Source organism: Macaca fascicularis, chromosome X (genome assembly GCF_037993035.2).
Source record: "Macaca fascicularis isolate 582-1 chromosome X, T2T-MFA8v1.1".
NCBI classification, from domain to species: domain Eukaryota; kingdom Metazoa; phylum Chordata; class Mammalia; order Primates; family Cercopithecidae; genus Macaca; species Macaca fascicularis.
In genome coordinates this window covers 156,762,568-156,782,477 of record NC_088395.1, presented here as the reverse complement: position 1 = coordinate 156,782,477, position 19,910 = coordinate 156,762,568, and the positions used below count along the sequence as shown (strand labels likewise).

Below are 19,910 nucleotides of genomic sequence, written 5' to 3'. Positions count from 1 at the left end.
GGGTGGGGCTGGATGATGGTGGACAATGGTGTAGCTGAGCACCTGGGGCATGCCACACATCCCTGGAGCTGCTCTTCTCTTGGTTTCACATAAGCATTGGGGAAAGTACTGCAGCTTTAAAAGACTCCAGAGAGGGTCTAGAGGTACTGAGCAGAGTAAGCACTCAAGAATACTCTATGAATAATTTTGTATTCTGATTAATATATGTACCAATTCCACAACTATCTACATGGTACCAGGTACTGTGTTGGGCACAGATCATGCATATTTGAAGAAAGCAAAGTGTGCACCCTCAAGGAGCACCCTTAGCATATGTATCTGTCCCCTCTATGTCTATGTAAAGGCACTGCAGAATCCAACCGTGATGGAGGGTCATTAACCCCATCAATAACCCTATATGGGCAAACCGAGAAACACAGACAAACAAATTTCTAGTTGACAAAATGTTGGATAAACCAATTTTTGCAAATAATGTCATATGGAATCTAGCAAATTTGGACAGGAGGGCACTACTATTGTGGTAAAAGCATCTGGAAAGCTTTGATTATCTAGAAGTCTAGAATGAAATGGCTTCTAAATACATGATCTGTAGCTACAAACAGATGAACATGTAGAACTTGCCACCTGATCAGCTTCAGCTTCAGAAGGGTAGCCATTGTGTTCTTCCTGAATCTCCTGCACAGCACCAGGTGCATGGACAAGAAAAAGCAAAGAGGAGAAAGAGAAACACGTGCAAACAGACAGGTGAAAGGACAGAATTTCTTTTTTAAGGAGACAGTAAGCATGTAAAAGTCGACACACCTTTCATGACTTTGCAAATCACAACATTTTCCCCCTTGGAGTTAAGGAAATAACGTGTAGGCCATCTATAGCATCCTCAGCCTAAAATGGAGTATCTACTCTGTGTTTGTGTTGGGGTAGAAAAATGAAAAGCAAACAAACATCACGAATTTCAAAGAATGTACTGCATATAGCAAAGAAACAAAGTAACAGGCACATAACGTGCTCACAGAAAATAAAGCATACCACAGAAACCTGGCAAAGGGCAAAGTCAAGCCAAAATACAAAGGCAGTTTATAAACATGTATTTTAAACACAGTAAGTATTCATATTACATTGCTCAGGGATCAATTCCACTGCACACATGCATATATCACATGCTGGAGATTATATATGTGTGTGTGTGTGTGTGTGTGTGTGTGTGTGTGTATGTATACACATATATACACGTCTGTTTCTTATTGCTTATTGCTAATTAAATTCTGTGATTTATAAATCAATATCATATTAAATATTTCTAATTACAGTATCAACACACTTCCAAGAAACAACGAAAAGGCCACACATCTTTATTTAATTTTTTCCAATCCCTTTAAAGGTATACTGTTCTTAATTTCTTTATAGAATCTATTATTTTTTGAAACTTTAAAAATTGGGCTTTTAATTCAGCAGGTGGTAAAAAGAATATGAATACTGAAGATCACAAGATTGTAATCTCTTTTTAAAGTTCTATCAAGTCTCTGAGGCTAAAAATATTCAAATTAGCCTATATATATTTTTGCTTCATGAAACTTTGGTTGCAATGACTATCGTTTTTACAAAGGCAACCAGTGAAGAAATAGTAAAACCTTAAAAGAATTTACTATTTCCCACCTTCCATTTTTGTCAATCAAGTCCAAAAACTCCTTAATGTACTTTTATACTCTATCATCAGATTGAATTCAGTGCAGTTGGTATAGTTTAGCACACTTCAAGGCAGTGTAATTTTTCAGTGCAGCCAGTTTTTTGAAATTTCCATTTTTTAAATACAAAGAAAATTGAATCATTAAGTTTTTAGAAACAGAAAGCTCAATGAACAAAAAATACAACATTTCAAAGTTCATGCAAGTGTAAAGCCAAGCACTAATATTTAACAATGTGAATCAATGAAAGAAAATGATTTTCATAAGCAAAAGAAAACATGGTGAAAACAAGACTAAAGAAAGGAAAACCAACTAGAATAACAAGACTTAACTTGCTTATTTTTGTACTACTTCGTTGGCTTCAATAAGATTAAAACTTTAAAACTGAAGTTATTATACTATCAAAATCCACATTGTTTTCCTTGAATAGAAATAGGTTAATTTTCTGTCTGTTAAATGCATGCACATTACCAATCTTTGTCTTGCTTTATGAATATTCTGAAATAAAGGGAAGGAAAATCATGAGGAAAATATAAGCTGTAACCCACTATATCTGTATTTGAAAAAATAGTAACTGGGATTGATTTTGCTAGATTTAACTTCAAGATTAGCACTTCTGCTTTTTGGATTCAACATGCAAACACAAACATGACTTGAAATCTTACTTAGATAGGACAGCCAACTAACCATTTTTTTTAGTTGCTAAATTCTGTAGCATGAATTACACAATAAACAAGATTAAAAGAGACCTCAGTAGCCCTAGCCTTATAACCCCAGTCATGAATATCCATTTGGTCATAATTCATGTAGTACAACAAAAGTCAATATTGCACACTGGTAACAATTTTAGCATCCTGCCCTCACACACATTGGCTTTTATTGCACATAAAAACATTGTAACAAATAAAGCGTTTCTAGTGAACACTTAAAGCTATAACACAGCAGAGCAAATTGATCTGAGTGATTCATAAAAACCAGTGAGAAGGTAAAGAACACTAAATAGACTAAGTGTTCGATAAAGCACAGACACACACAAGTAGGAGGCCCATCTGCTGAAAGCCAAATATCCTTACCCTTATATCAGGCCTCCTGAAAACCTGTTAGTTAAAATACAGAATATCATCATCATGGACATGTTACTATTGACCTGTGAAAGATGCCATTAAGTTCAACAGCCCATTCCCTAAAAAACATCATAATCCTCTAAGTAAAACCAACAAGATCAATCCTAACACATTTGCCCTCTAAGTTTCATTCGATATCAGATCAATCCTAACACATTTGTCCTATAATTTTCAGGGAAGTCTATGATTTGGAGAAACGTGTCGCCCTTAGGCTAAGACTAACTACATTACCTTAAACGAAAACCCCTTCTGTCAAGTGCTATTACAAGCTATTGTGAACAGGCTGTGTTCAAAAAGTTCATTAGTTTCCGTTTGGAATACTGAATGCATTTTCCTCAAAAAACCAATGATAAAAAAAAAAAAAGGCAGTTATATGTCCAAAGCAGCCCAGGAAAACAAAACCAAAAAACCACAGAAATCCCCACCTTGGACCCAGAGCAAGCACAGCTCAGCTATACTGCATTGATGGTATCATAAAGCTGAGTTAACTGCAAAGCTTAACCTGGTTTCTATTGAAATTACATTTCCAATTCATATTTGGGACTCCAGAATTAAACTCCCCGATGTGGCCGCCACTGAGAGGAGGGTGCCTGCTCCCCGCCCCAGCACCAGCTGCATGGCCAAAGGGGAGCTCCAGGCGGGAAGAGGTAAGTGGCTGTTCCTGGAGGGGAGGGAAAGCCCAGTTTTATTCAGCAAGGACATTGATTTTAGCAACAACATTCTTGTTGTGCCTGAGGCCTGTGAATCCTAATTGAACATGCAGCATACACATTCAGAAAGCCCTGGTCAGAAGGAATGGCAGGAATTTTTAAAAAGCAAATAGTTGTAATAGCCTGGGAAGATTTTAACCATCTGTGTTCCCCATTCCAAAGTTGGAAATCCTATCTTCTGACCACTGAATGTTCTATGAAAACAAATCATCAGAAAAGAATCACTGGAGGTTCTTACTAGCTTTACGGTTTCACTCAGGATGCATAAGATCACATGACACAGATTCAAAAAAATCACTGTATTATCATTAAAATAATCTTTGAAGTCATTAAAAGGTATCTGAATTAAGTGATGGTATAGCTAAAAGACAAAGTCTATACATAAGTTACTAAACACAGAGTATTCAGACTAAGAAGCTTAAATTTGTCTTTTTGTGGGAGGATGGATATGTTTACCTTAATTGTGGTGATGGCTTAACATGTCTGTATTTATGTCAAAGCTTATCAAATTGCATACTTTAAATATTTGAGGTTTATCATTTGTTAACTACACATCAAGAAATTTGGTAATAAATAAAAGTAGTATATGCTTATGGTAATAAAAACCTCAAAATAGTAAGTCTCTCAGAGCTTCATTCCCCAGTAATAACCACACTTAACTAGATCTATTTTTAATTCTGAGAATTGCTTCCATTGTGATAGTTATGCTTCCATTTCTTGATTTGTCAACTTTAAACAGTGTCTATTAACCTCCCATTTTAAAAGATGAGAAAATTAACTCTCGAACTACTACCTCCCTCTTCCCAATCTCTGTTGATTGAAATGCTAATTTTGAGTTCTTTTGTTTTCCTTCAGCAGCTGCTGCATCATAAAAAACACTCATGATTTTTATGTTTCAGATACTCTTCTAAGCACTGTATTAACTCATTTTATTCTCAGAACAACCTCATAAGATAAAAACTATTATGGACGGGCGCAGTGGCTCACACCTGTAATCCCAGCACTTTGGGAGGCTGAGGCAAGTGGATCACTTGAAGTCAGGAGTTCAAGACCAGCCTGACCAACATGGTGAAACCCCATCTCTACTAAAAATACAAAAAATTAGCCAGGCGTGGTGGCAGGCACCTGTAATCCCACCTACTTGGGAGGTTGAGGCAGGAGAATCACTTGAACCTGGGAGGCGGAGGTTGCAGTGAGCCGAGATCACACCACTGCACTCCAGCCTGGGCAAGAGCCAGACTCTGTCTCAAACAAAACAAAACAAAAACAAAAACAAAAACAAACAAAAAAAACACCTATTACTAGTCCCATGTTTTGACAAGAAAACCAAGGCGCAGTTTAAGTAACCTGGCTGAGTTCAAGGTGGCAGAGCAAGTAGTTAAATCCCGGAAGTCTAGTTCCGGATTTGTGCCCATAACAACTCTACTATACCGCCTCAGCATGGCGCCTCTATCGTCAGACCGTTTAAACTACAGCCCTAAACCTATTTTGACTCCTCAAATGTTAAATAGCTCTTAACTCCCTTCAGGTTTTTTGAAGAAATCAATACCACTAACCCTTCCTCCACCTCTCTACCTCCCAACCTCCATTCTGTAACTACAATTAATGTTTTGGTGCTTTGTCTATAAATTGATAGTAAAAACTGAAAACTAAAAAATAACATTCACGATAAAATCTTTATGAAAATATTGTCCACTGCAGAACCAAATTGTGCAATTGAACCTTGATATGATTTGGACGTTGTCCCCTCTAATCTTGTGTTGGATTCTAATCCCCAATGTTGGAAGTGGGGCTTGGTGGGAGGTGTTTGGGTCATGGGGGTGGATCTCTCACGGCTGGGCACTGTCTTTGAGCTAGTGAATGAATTCTTTTGAGATCTGGTTATTTAACAGTGTGTGCCACCTCCCGCTGCCTTGCTCCCACTCTGGCCATGTGAGACAGCAGCATCTCCTTTGCTTTCCACCATGATTGTTAGCTTCCTGAGGCCTCCCCAGAAGCCACGCAGATCCCAGCACTATGCTTCCTGTTAAACCTGCAGAACTGTGAGCCCAGTAAACCTCTTGTCTTTACAAATTACCCAGTCTCGGGTATTTCTTTGTAGCAATGTGAGAACAGCCTAACACAAACCTCATATATGGGAGTTATAACTCCTTGTCAATAGGCCTTTGCCACTAGAAGGAGAAACTAACTTGAAAAAGGGTGCAAAGGGGTGAGATGATAATCTGCTTTTAAACTCACATAATTCTTTGCCTACTGCCATGAAATCCTCAGTGTTCTTGGTATTGTTGGGGAGGAGAAGGTCAATGGAGGCTTACCCAAAAGTCTCTCAGTTGATACCTATTATGTTTTCTCTGGATCACCATGTCCCTCTCCTGAAATAAGCCATTTCAGACACATGCACAGAGCTTCATTTTCTTCTTAAATGTGATTCTGATGGAAGTCATAGGAGAATAAGTTGTAAGCCAGGAGGCCTGGAAGCCAGCTCTCGCTGATGATACACAGCTTCCTAATGCCTGCATTCTGGGTCTCACTTTCGACACATAAAATGAGGGGAGTCTATGGGATGACTGCCAGGACCCTACCAGTTCCCAACTCCCAAGGATTCGGGGTATCTAGGCTTCATTAGAAGACTAAAGAAAACATCTCTCAAACTGAGGCTAAGGGAGATAAATCGGCATAGTGGTTAAAAGAACACACTCCAGAGTGAACTCCCAGCTCCAGCACCTACTTACTGGCCACAGGACCTCAGGCGAGCCACACCCCCCGCTTGGAATCTTAGTCTCCTCTTCTCTAAATGGGAGATGTTGAGTGCACCCCTTGCAGATTGTTGGCAGGGTTAAATCAGTTAAGACAATTGTACCTGGGGTGGATAAGTAACCTTTTCCAGTTGACGAGTCTCAGCTGCCCCAACTTGTGCCACAACTATTTTCACATACCCCACATCCCCTCCCTCAACTCCTAAACATGTCAAGAACCTATGAGAAGGTGCCAAAAAAGTTGATAGTGATCTTAATCTATTTAAGAAAGCAAGCATACAGCGCCAAAGTTAATGTTACTGGCCCTTGTCGTGCTCTAAATGGCTTTCACTAAATCAAGAAAAAGTAACAAAATTCAAATTTGTGTGAAAGTTTGTGTTGGGAGTAAAACTCCCTTCCTCTGTCCTTCAGGGCACTCCCAAGCAGTGAGGTGAGGGCTTCTGTTGACCACTTGCTTTGGGTGGACTTGGGTAAGGGAGCCAGTATACTTTGCCCTTCTAGGATCTGCCTGCCAGAGAGACCCTGAGAGTATAGCCTGGTCTTCCAAGCCTGTGGAGATTTCACCTATGTGGGCCCTGCCCGGAGAGATTGGCTGCAGTTGTCCAGGGCGACCTTTGGGTGCACATGTTTAACTCTAGAATGATGAACGAGGCAGCCCACCTAAATCAGCCCCTCCCAGCCAACTTTGGTCAATGAATAAAGCTGATACTTTGGTCTAAACTGTTTGGCTCCAGTTTTAATTCTTGATAAGGTAACAGTTGACACCCTGAAATCCCCAAAGTGTGAAAGTATTTCAGAAAGTTTTCAAATGCAGCCAGTACTAGTACTACAAATAATAACAAGCAGTTACTGAAGGCTTACTATTACACCAGGTACAGTACTAAATGCTTTATGAGTTAGCTCAACCCTCCCAGCCACCCATATGACAAACAAGAGAACTGAGGCAGTGAGAGGCATGGTAACTTGCCCTAGGCCATACAGCCAGCGGCAGCACAGCAGGGATTCAAACCAAAGCTGGCTGGCTTTAGCAAGCATGCTCCTGACCCCAACACAGCCCCACCTAAATCTGTTTCGCTTTTTGAGGGGGCTGACAAAGACCCTTAACTCCCAGAATGCCCTACTCTGCCCTGCTCTCTCCTTCCACCACAACTTGTTTACATGTCTATTTTAACACTTACCACAGGCCAACCTGTACTGCAATTTTCTGTGTCTCTTTGCCTGACTATGAACTCCATGCAGCCCAGCCCAGCCCAGCCCCTTGCACATAATAGGTACTCACATCATGTTTCTGGAAGTGGAGTAGTGTTCAGCAATGACAACACACTCCTCTTGTATTTGTTCTTACACATTATATTTTTGTAGAGTAATAGCGTACAGTAAATGAGCATTTGTGTTCCATCCATATGTCACCTCATTTAATATATTCAATCTCTGTTTTAATACCCATTATACAGATGAAGACACTGAGACTCAACAAGGTCAACTAACTTGTTAGGCAGCTTGTTAGTTACGGGGCTGGGATTCAAGGTGAAGTGTTCTGACTCTAAATTTTATCTTTTGGATAAAGCACATGAGAAAATTCTAAGTCAAATAAATATCAGCTTTTTTATAAACTAGTTGTCTTTGAACTTATGCCCCTAAGAGGCTTCTTCTCAATAAAACATTGTAATATTGGAGTAAAAACTCCACTATTTTCTGCCTTAGGCATAAAGTCTATAAATATTTTTGCTTTAGCAATCAGATTGCTACAAAATACGTATTTTAAAAAAAAAGGTTTTACTCTGCTAAGAAGTTGGGACTGTCAGTCAGGAGGAGACGGTTCTTGCTCTAGTAAAACTAAGCATGTTTACTGAAGCCTCAATAAACAGAAGTCTATGCAGGCCAATAAAAATCTAAAATAGTCTTCCCAATACATTTTTTAACATCATCATCAAAATACAACCCTTGGGCCAGGTGCAGTGGCTTACACCTTGGCTTCCCAGTACTTTGGGAGGCCAAGGCAGAAGGACTGCTTGAGTCCAGGAGTCCGAGACCAGCCCAGGTAACATAAGGAGACCCCATCTCTACAAAAAATAAAAATTAGCTGGATGTGGTGACGCATGCCTGTAGTCCCAGCTACTCAGGAGGCCAAGGCGGGAGGATCACTTGAGCCTAGGAGGTCAAAGCTGCAGTGAGCCTTGATGGTGCCACTGCACTCCAACCTGGGCAACAGAGCAAGACCCTATCTCCAAAAAAGAAAAAAAAAAAAGTACAACCCTGGTTTTTGGGAAATTAGCCACACCTAAACCTTACCTGATACCTTTGTCAAATCTTGACTGAAACAATCACTCTTAAGGCCCACCATAAAATGTGGCAAATGAGCTGTTCGTTTCTATCCTGGCTGAAGTATGCTGGCCCAATTTCCATTTACAAAAGTAATGAATATATTGTTAATTGACTAATAGAAGGATAATTGTTGATATTCTTGCTGTTAACTAAATTTATTATAAGAAACATAATAACTTCTAACATCTTTTTTAGCATAACTGTATTTTTCAGTTGTTATAAATACAATGATACAAATTTTTACATGCAATATAGAATCATTCAGCAGTCTAAAAATCTTGACTTTTAAAATTAAACTTTAAATTTTGGGATAATTGTAAAACCACATGCAGTTGTGAGAAATAATACAGATTCCATGTACCAGTCACCCAATTTCCTCAATCGTAGCATATTACAAAACTATAGTACAATATCAGAACCAGGATATTGGCATTGATTACAATCAAGATGCAGAAAAATGTCATCACTACAATGAACTCTACTGTTAACCTTTTATAGCCACATCTTACTCCCCTCCCTGCTTTCCTCTCTTCTTGGCCCCTGGCAACCACTCATCTATCTTTATTTCTATCATTTTGCCATTTGAAGAATGTCATATAAATGAAGTCATACAGTATGTAACCTTTTGGTACTGTCATTATTTTACTCACGTAATTCCTTTAAGATTCATCCAAGTTGCTTGTGTGTATCATTATTTCTTTTTATTGCTGAGTAATATAGTTCATAGCATGGATGTACTACAATTTGTTTAACAATACACCTGATGAAGAACATCTGGGTGGGTTCCAGTTTTTGGCGATTATGAATAAAATTGTTAAAAACATTCATGTACAGGTTTTTATGCAAACATAAGATTTAATTTGTCTTGGACAAATGCCCAGGAGTACAATTGTTCGGTCATATGGCAGGTGCACATTTCGTTTTTAAGAAACTGCCAGACTGTTTTCCAGAGTGGCTGTACCATTTTACATTCCCATCAGCAATCAGTGAATAATCTGGTTCTCCACATTTGGTGGTGTCACTTTTCAAAAATTTCTAACCATTCCAATAGGATGTAGTGATATCTCACTGTGACTTTAATTTACATTCCCCTATTGAGAAATGATCCTGAACGTCTTTTCACGTGCTTACCTGCCATGTGTATATCCTCTTTGTTGAGATGCTTCATATTTTTTGCTCATTTTCTAATTGGATGGTTTGATGGTTTTACTGTCGAGTTTCAAATATTCCTTATATATTCTAAATACTAGTCATCTGTCAGATATGAGGTATGCATCTATTTTCTTCCACTCTGTAGCTTGTCTTTTCATCTTAACAGAGTCTTTCATAGAGCAAAAGGTTTTACATTTTGATCAATTTTTCCTTTTATGGATTGTGCTTTTGGTGTAAAGTTTAAGAAGAATGATTTACCTAGCCCCAGATCCTTAAGGTTTTCTTTTTTCTCTAAAAGTTTTATACTTTTAAGTTTGTGATTCATTTTGAGATAATTTTTGTATAAGATGTGAGACTTAGATCAAGGTTTTTTGTTTGTCTACAGATGTCCAATTACTCCAGCAGCATTTGTTGAAAAGTCTATCTTTCAACCATTAAATTGTTTTCATGTCTTGGTGGAAAAAAAAATCAGTTGAGCATATTTCTGTGGGATGACTTGTAGGTTCTCTGCTCTGTTCCATTGATCTGTGTGTCTGTACCTCTGCCATAGTCTTGATTACTGTACCTATACGACATGTCTTGAAGTCATTTAGACTGATTCTTCCCACTTTATTCTTCAAAATTGTTTCAGCTACTTCAGTTCCTTTGCCTTTCCATATAAGTTTTAAATCTATATCTACAAAAAATCTTTCTGGGATTTTGATAGGAATTGTGCTAAATGTGTATATCAATTAGGGGAGAAGTGACATTTTTCCTATATTGAATCATCCAAATACATGAACAATGCTGTATGTATCCATTAATTTAGATCTTCTTTGATTTCTTTAATCAATATTTGATAGTTTTCAGCATATGAGTCCTGTTCATGTCTTATTAGATTTATACTTGCTATGGTTGGAATACATCCCCAAAATTTCATAAGAAAATATTTGCAAATCACATCTCTGGCAAGGTATTAATATCCAGAACATAAAAAACAAAAAAAAACAAAACAAAAAACTCCTACATCTCAACAGCAACAACAAAAACCACAAACATCACAAATAACAAGTGTTGGCAAGAACATCAAGAAATTAGAACCCTTGTGTACTGTTGGAGGGAATGTAAAATGGTACAGCCACTGTAGGGGTTCGAACACGTCCCCTAAATTTCATGTATTGGAAACCAAATCCCCAAATTCATGTTTATTGAAGGTAGGGCCTTTGGAAAGTAATTGGGATTAGATATGGTCATCAGGGTAGGGCTTCCATGACGGGACTGGTGACTTTATAAGAAGAGAGATCTGAGCTAGCAGGTTTGCTCTATCTTGCCATGTGATGTCTCCTGCCGTGTCATGACGCAGCAGGAAGGCCCTGACCAGATGATCACCCCTCATACTTGGACTTCCTAGCCTCTAGAACTGAAAGTAGTACATTTATTTTCTTTGCAAATTACCCAGTCTGTGGCATTCTGTTACAGCAGCAGAAAAAGGACTAAGACAATACCTAAGTATTTCATTGTTATAATACTAATGTAAATGGCACTGTGTTTTTAATTTTGGTCTCCACATGTTGCTAGTACATAGAAATGCAACTGACTTTTATATATTAATCTTATATATATTTGTCTTGTGACCTTGCTAAACTCACTTATTAGTTTTAGGAGGTTTTTTTGCTGTGTTCTTTCTTCCTTCCTGGTGTCTCAGGATTCCTCCTTTTATTGCTTCCTTTCTGTTCAGAGAACTTTCTTTAGCCATTCTTTTAGGATAGGTACGCTAGTGACAACTTCTCTTCCAGTTTTCCTTCATCTGAAAATGTCTTGATTTCCTCTTCATTCCTGTAGCATATTTTTACATGGTTGACTTTTTTCTTTCAGCACTTGAAAAATGTTGTGCCACTTCCTTCTGACCTTCATGGTTTCTGATGAAAAATCCACTGTCATTAGAATTAATTTTCCTTATAGGTAAAGTGTTATTTCTCTTACTACTTTCAATATTTTTTTCTTTGTTTTCAGTTTTCAGAAATTTGACTATAATGTGTCTTTGTGTGCATTTGGGGGGATTTCTCTCATTTGGGATTCACTCAGCTTCTTGAATCTGTAGGCTTACGTGTTTTGCCAAATTTGGGGAGCTTTCAGTCATTACTTCTTCAGGTGCTTTTTCAGCCCCATCCCCTCTCTCTCCTTTGGGACTTTGATGACATAAGTGTTAGATCTTTTGTTATACTCCCACAAGTCCCTGAGGCTCTGTTCATTTATCTCTGTTACTCAAATTGGGTAATTTCTATTGTTCGATTTTCAAGTTCACAGATTCTTTTTGTCTGTCCTCTCTATTATGGTGTTGAACCTATCCTTTGAGTTTATTTCATTTATTGTATTTTCTAGTTTTAAAATTTCCATCTGGTTCTTCTTTGTCTCTTACATTTCTTTGTGGAAACTTTTTTTTTTTCATTGTTTGTTTCAAGCGTATCTGTAACTGCTTATTGCTTACAAAAAAGCAATTTTATGATGACTTCTTTAAAATCTAACATCTCTATCATCTCAGTTTTGACATCTGTTGATTCTCTTTTTTCATTCAGTTTGAGATCTTCCTCATTCTCAGTATAACGAGTGATTTTTCATTAACATCTGCACATTTGAGGCATTATGTTTTAAGACTCTGGATCTTATTCAAACCTTCTGTTTAAGCTGGCTTCCTCTGACACTGCTCCAAGAGAAGAGGGGTACTACTTCATTACTTCTAGATAGGGGTAGGAGTCCAGGTTCCCTACTCAGCCTCCACTGACACTGCAGAGTGGAGGGCTCCTCATTACTGCTGAGCAGGGGTGAGAGTTCTAGCTCCCACCTAGGCTTCCACAGAAACCTCCCTGGCTGAGAGAAAAAGGGGTGCCTCATTGTTGCCCTTGATACGGCCTCTACTGACACCACACTAGAAGGGGCAACCTGCCTAACAATAGATGACAGTGAAAGTCATGACGCTTCACCAGGTCTCCCCTAATACCACCACCACTCCAGGGAGTTGGTATGCCTCAGTATAGCCTGGCAAGGGTGGAAATCAGGCTCTCCCAACTGGCTTTGTTGGTGGGGTGGGTGTGGGTCATAATTTTTTTCTGTGGTGTTTGGCTGGAGTAGAGTAGTTAGTGTGTTTTCTTTTTGCTAGGTGCCCCTTTCCTGGTCCTCTGGCTAGACAGAGTAGGCCTTTCTTATCTGCGCCTGTTGGCATTTCTGACTTACTGGTTTCTTCAGCAATGAGTCTGGGACATATGTGGCAAAAACAACCCCAGGAAACTCACAACCATGTCATTCCCTGGGTCTTGAGGTCCCTAGCTAGTCTGCCTTTTCTACCTTTCAGAGTATTCTTATGTTTATTTTGTAGATAATATCCAAGGTTTTCAGTTGTACTTAGTAAGAAGAATAAGAGAAAATATATTTGCTTCCAGTTTTTCCAGAAACAGAAGTCTAAATCTTAACATTTTTAAGAAATAATTATTTCCCACAAAAACAATGATAGGATAGCACTCTTGTATCTATTACAGTGGTTACAAACTGGAGGCCTATGGTACCATAGGTTTTTTTAAAAAAATTATTTGCTGTTAGGTGGGCATTCTGTACTCTCCAGTTCTCTACAGCACTCCTCCATGTCTGCCTAGATTTGTGAACTGTCCCATGAAGGCATCTGAGTTTGCAACCTCTGATTTATAAGTCACGAGGCCAGGCTATAGATTACAGACATAGACTTCGAAAGTTCATGCTAAAGCTTCCCTTTTCATAGACTAGGGCCCAATTTAAGAAATGTTAACCAAGACTCAGCTCAAGCATAATGAAGCCTTTCCTATACTCTGCCTTCGACTTCCCTCCAAATGTAATTACTGTACTATCCTATCCAATGATTAAACTTAGTACAAGGTCATCTCCATTTTCTCATTTTTCTTCAGAATGTTTAGAGAAGAGATATAGCTACTGTGTGTGTGTGGGTGAGGGAAGGAGAACAGAAAAGAGGTGATGATAATGATGAAGCAAGAGGAAGGAAGATGATCACATTAAAACTATAGTGTCCTCAGGAAGGGGAACATCACACACCGGGTCCTATTGTTGGGAGTGGGGGGGAGGGATAGCATTAGGAGATATACCTAATGGAAATGATGAGTTAATGGATGCAGCACACCAACATGGCACATGTATACATATGTAACAAACCTGCACGTTGTGCACATGTACCCTAGAACTTAAAGTATAATAATAATAATAATAATAAAACTATAGTGTCCTAATTTTCATAAAGCTGGCCCAAATCAAATTCTTTTGAACACAATTGAATAATGTTCTACCAAGAAAGGCATTTTAGAGGTGAATAATCTAATCCAAGCCCCTTTATCCTTCCAGATAAGGAAACTGAGCCTGAGAGACTATACAAGGTCACAAGCTAACCAATATTGTTTATACCACCCCATCATGTTCTCTTTTCATAGCCTAGTCCTACTTTCCAAACAATGGAAGCTGTGATCAACTATGTCACTTCTACCAATAGTTTCTAAAAATGTTTCCATTTGTAACTGTATTATTTCATCTAATCTACAGATTACATTCGAATTTTGTTCTTAAAATTTCTGACAAATTCAAGAGAGATTTTTTACCATTTGTTAGCCTAGTAAAAATGAAAGCAATTGAGTTGGTAGTGGAGGGGGGACAAGCAAAACAAATATTTTATTACATTTTGTCTAATAGTCTTAATTATCAGGCCAGTCTTCAGGATGACTCAGTATTAAATCAGGCATTTATTAATTTAGCTGCCCCACAATTCAGTATAATAGCTATCCACTCTTTCAGCTGGGACAATGCTTGCCAAACTTACCATTTCACATACCACCTCAACAAGTTTGGTTTGCTGTATCTGCAAACTGCCCATACTAATTTTATACTTATCTTTATATTGATTTAAAATCAACTCCTTTTTAATACTTTGCCTGCTCTAAGCCATAACATCCACTAAATCACAAGCCTGATGTGCTGATTTTTCTAATACACAAGAAAATAATTACATAGCTACTAAAATATGTCCATGGACATACTGTCTAAACTCATCTCATGTGATACCAGCGATATTCTGTACTTTAGATGAGCTGACCCTGGGCTGACAATTTATGATATGAGTAAATAATAAAATAATTATTCTCCAATATCTGAGTTGCTAATTATTCAGATTCTTAGTAACACACCAGAAATACAGGGTCCAATCACCAATTTCAACAGATATAAACTCAGGAAGCCTAGGCTTTCAGATTTTATCGTGCATAAGAAATATATGAGACCCTTGTTTCCTTGCCTCAGAGACTCTGATTCAGTAAATCTGAAATGGAGCCCAGGAAGCTGCATTTTTACAGGTACTCCAGGGAATGCTGTTTTCGGAAGACCCAAGGGTCACATTTTGAAAAACAGTGGATGAGGCCAGGTGTGGTGGCTGACACCTGTAATCCCAGCACTTTGGGAGGCCGAGGTGGGAGGATCACTTGAGCCCAGGAGTTCAAGACCAGCCTGGGCAACATAGTGAGACCCCATCTCTATTAAAAAAAAAAAAAGAAGAAGAAGAAGAAGAAAAAGAAGAAAAAATAAAGAATGAAAAGCAGTGGATGGGAATGGGGTGGGACAAAATCTTAAAATCACTCTAGTTTTTCAATAGGATGACTTGAGTTCAAATCCCAAGTCTAACTGTATGACCCTAAGCAAGTCATTTCATCTCTCTAGGCCTTGGTTTCCTCATCTGTTAAATGATGATTGTAATAATAGCTACCTCAATGGACTTTTTTAAAGAAGCAGGATATCTCTATGTTGTCCAAGCTAGAATGCATTGGCTTTTCACAAATGCGATCACAGCACACTGCAGCCTTGAATTCCTGGACTCAAGTGATCCTCCCATCTTAGCCTTCCAAGTAGCTGAGACTACAGGCCACCACACCCAGGTTCACTGGGTTGTTTTAAGGCTTAAATGGATGACATGTCAAAAAGCATTACAAAACCACAGAGCTTATATATGTTAGAGGGTTGATGATGATGATGATGACATAGAACCATTCTCGACAGCCTGTTACAACTCAGAAGACAATCAGCATTTAAAATAAGATGCCAAGTGCTCTGCTCCATATAAACATCTGCTCCCATTTAATTACTGACGTTGAGTTTAATCTATAATAAATTAGCCCCCAAATTAAGTGTGTATTTCAAATAAGACACTTACACAATAGATAATTTCAAATATCAACTGATGACTGCAACTTAAATCCTCAAGGAACTTTATCTGGATCATCAGGGTCAACCCCATGCAATAGCTCCCATGCCAGCAGGGTCCCAAAGGCCCATTTTGGTTACCCTGATTTTAAGAACTACTTTATAGGGAGCATGTACAATTATCTTTGTGGTTTAGAAATATTTTATGTATTTATTATATTAAAAAAACCTCTCCTTGAAGAAAGTGTAACAACCCCTGAATTATAAATTTAACACCAACTTTTCAGATTTAGCTACAGGGCAAATATAACAAAGACAATTATAAAACATGCTCCCTTACAATAATTCATCAAAGACTTTAGCTATGATCTGATGTAGGAACTTAATTTCCAAAAGAAAGAAAGCCTTATTTTTTCTGAATACCATCTGTTCAACCATTCCAACATGAGCTAATTCTGCTACACAAAATTTGTAAATAGACTAAGATTGAAAAAACTTAGTTGCTTCATGTTAAAGTACAGATTCAGTCTGATCTATTCATGTAATGTTAGAAAGCTATGCACACAGTCGACATCCAATCTTTTATAGGACACACACAACACTAACAACTATTCAATCTTTTTTTTTTTTTTTTTTTTGAGACGGAGTCTCGCTCTGTCACCCAGGCTGGAGTGCAGTGGCCGGATCTCAGCTCACTGCAAGCTCCGCCTCCCGGGTTCACGCCATTCTCCTGCCTCAGCCTCCCGAGTAGCTGGGACTACAGGCGCCTGCCACCTTGCCCGGCTAAGTTTTTGTATTTTTAGTAGAGACGGGGTTTCACTGTGTTAGCCAGGATGGTCTCGATCTCCTGACCTTGTGATCCGCCCGTCTCGGCCTCCCAAAGTGCTGGGATTACAGGCTTGAGCCACCGCGCCCGGCCACAACTATTCAATCTTAATGAAAACATTACAGTTAACTCATAATTGTCCATAAAGAAAATCACCCCAAGGTGTGGCAGCTATTCTCTGCTAATATGGGTTCTTAAGTCTCTCAGCAGGCAGTTTCTCAGCTAAGGTGCAGGCAATAGGGCAACTGGAACTGGTGCAATCCGCAGCTGGTCAGTGACCAGTCATTCACGCATCGGTGATGCAAAAAATGCTTCTCCCACCTGGAAACAGTGTGTTTGCCCGGCCAGGTTTTAAGGTCCAGGAGCCCTAGCTGCTCTTTTATGGGCAAACATGAACACCAGATAGCAGGAAAAACTATTAAGAAATATACTGTCTTCTAGCTGGGCAGATTATCCAATTTCTGGTAATCCACAGCTATGCCTTCCTTTGGTAGGCATAATCAACAGCATCTGCCAGTTTGGATGAAGCAAGAGACAGCACCATAGCCAAATCTCAATTAGTTGGCCTCCTGAGCCTGTTTCTGCCCTTGTTATTACCCTATGAGCTCTAAAGAGAAACTGAAGATAAAGCTCCTGGGAGCATCTACTAAGAATTAATTAGGATCTTTACTGTAATTCTTGATATTTGTAAGATTTGATATCTGGCAAGGACCATGATTTTGAGAGATTGTTAACTAATGGTAGTCTGGGATATCAAATGCATTTTACACACACTTGTGAAAAATCAATCATCTCTTACTAGCAGGCAAAAATGGCTACTAATAAACAGAAACCTCAATTTAGGCAAACATCACTACTGAAATATAAATGTGATTTCATTTAATGTACCTATTAATAGTTTATTGACGTTAAAACGAAGTTAGTCTTTAGCCTTAACAAAGATGGAGCAAGCGATTTTTTTTGGTTTGTTAATTGATTCAATATTTATTGAGCAACCATTATGCTCCAGGATTGCGCCTGGGAAGCCAGTGGTGAGTAAAACTGCCCTAGTCTCTGCTGACAAGGAGCTTATCACTTAAATTTAGAATAAGCAGAGAATCTAACTTTTAAAATAAACAAAAAGATTTTCACTTCAGTAAGGACTGAAAAATGAGGCTGCCCATACAATACTCTTTTGAGATTTTGGAAAGGTTTTTATTCATTCTAGTATCACATGTTAATGCTGAATACTCACAGATAATACATTAAAAAATTGTGAAGTTAGGGAAGTATTGTACATCAAGATATTTTCTGAAACTCACAATACTAACAAAGAAGCTATATGCATTTATTATTATAAAATGGAACTTGATTTTTAAAAGAATCATCGTCATCTAAAGACAGCTTCTCCTCTCAATTACAAAACTATATGTACTGGATACTGGTAAAATTTCTCTTCTACATTTTAGATCTAACAACAGAGAACCTTTCGTCCTTATTCTCGAGCAAATGGCCGTGTTGCATCAAAGGGCCAACGGTTCACTTGAATTAAAACTGCAAAGCTTCTTGGCTACTTAGCATACTGAAAATGAATTAAGCACTCAATGTTGCTTACCTTGTAATCTCTGGATACATTTTCTGATGTCACTGAACCTGAAATCTGACTAGAAATTGTAGCAGCTATAAGCTGTTTACACCATTCAACATGTGACCCTGTAGGACTAAAAAAAAATAGCATGGATTACAAAACATTATATCATAGGATCTCAGTGAAAAAACTAGCACTGAATAGGAATATGATAATACTTCTTTTTTTAGATGAACTAACTAGACTCTTTGGTTACCTTTACATTTAATCTAAGAACTGAAATAGCAACTGACAACTAGGAAATAAGATTAGGTTCCAGGTTAATTTTAAATGAATCACCCAATTTTCTCAAAAAAAGTTGAAGATTCTAGGTGTTAGTTAAGCTTACTATTCTCTACCATTTAATGGAATTTTACTCTATTAAAATTATACAGAAGAAATCCTTTTTTTTTTTTTTTTTTTTTTGAGATGGGGTCTCACTCTGTCGCCCAGGCTGGAGTGCAGTGGCGCAATCTCGGCTCACTGCAACCTTCCATGTTCAAGAGATCCTCCCACCTCAGCCTCCCATGTAGCTAGGACTACAGGCACATGCCACCATGTCCGGCGTGTGTGTGTGTGTGTGTGTGTGTGTGTGTGTGTGTGTGTGTGTAGACAGGGTTTTGCCATGTTTCCCAGGCTAGTCTTGAATTCCTGGCTCAAGTGATCCACCCGCCTTAGCCTCCCAAAGTGCTAGGATTACAGGCATGAGCCACCGCACCCACCCGGGAGAAATATGTGAAATATTTATCTTACAGCATAGGCTTTTCAAACATTCAATTAATTTCATGTTGGTAGTTTTAAATCTAGAAAATAGTATACTTTTGAGTGAAGTAAAGTGACTCAGAAGAAAATCATGAGATTTATAAATTACAGCCTAGAAAAATGATATTCTCTGTGTAGTATTAACAATACCTTACACTTCTGTAAGTGCTTTGACAACTTACAAATGGTTTTTATTTTTTATTTCTTTTCTTTTTTTTTTTTTTTGAGACAGAGTCTTGCTCTGTCACCCAGGCTGGAGTGCAGTGGCACGATCTTGGCCCACTGCAACCTTCGCCCTTCCGGGTTCAAGCAATTCTCCTGCCTCGGCCTCCCTAGTAGCTGGGATTACAGGCGTGTGCCATCATGCCTGGCTAATTTTTGTATTTTTTAGTAGATATGGGTTTTCACCGTGTTGGCCAGGCTGGTCTCGAACTCCTGACCTCAGGTGATCCGCCTGCCTTGGCCTCCCAAAGTGCTGGGATTACAAGCACAAATGGTTTTTATTATATCAGAGCCTCACAACCATGGTGTGATGAGAAGGCAGAACAGGGACTAGCCAACTTGTCTTTGAGGAGAGAAAATTGAGGCACAGAGGTGACATGCCCTGTGAGAAAGTAGCTGTCCTCAACAGGACATGGAACAACGAATAGTGACTGACTCACTGCACTGAAGCCAGCAGCACAGATGCGAGCCAACCGCTTTATATGAAAACACAGCAATGCAAAGAAAATGTCATCTTTCACTCCCACAGAGCTCTGAGGCATCAAAG

At 38.6% G+C, this 19,910-nt stretch overlaps 1 protein-coding gene across 9 annotated transcripts in view; it reads right to left on the bottom strand.

Annotated features, from left to right (window-relative positions):
• MTMR1 (myotubularin related protein 1) overlaps positions 1 to 19,910 on the bottom strand; it is a 77,898-nt gene that overhangs the window by 53,643 nt on the left and 4,345 nt on the right. For 2 of the 9 annotated variants that reach the window (XR_006695051.1, XM_045383184.2), the window contains exons 2-4: positions 18,368 to 18,473; positions 2,756 to 2,779; positions 625 to 675 (exon numbers count right to left, since the gene is read on the bottom strand). The exons of 1 other annotated variant lie outside the window; for it this stretch is intronic. Coding sequence is in view for 6 of the 8 variants with exons in the window: in XM_045383184.2 (XP_045239119.1) it covers positions 625 to 675; positions 2,756 to 2,779; positions 18,368 to 18,473 (181 nt within the window). In the remaining 2 variants the exon portion in view is untranslated. Of the gene's footprint in view, positions 1 to 624; positions 676 to 2,153; positions 2,181 to 2,755; positions 2,780 to 18,367; positions 18,474 to 19,910 lie in introns of all 9 variants that reach the window. 6 more of the 9 variants (XR_012429794.1, XM_045383188.2, XM_045383186.2 and 3 more) reach the window with 5 other exon arrangements.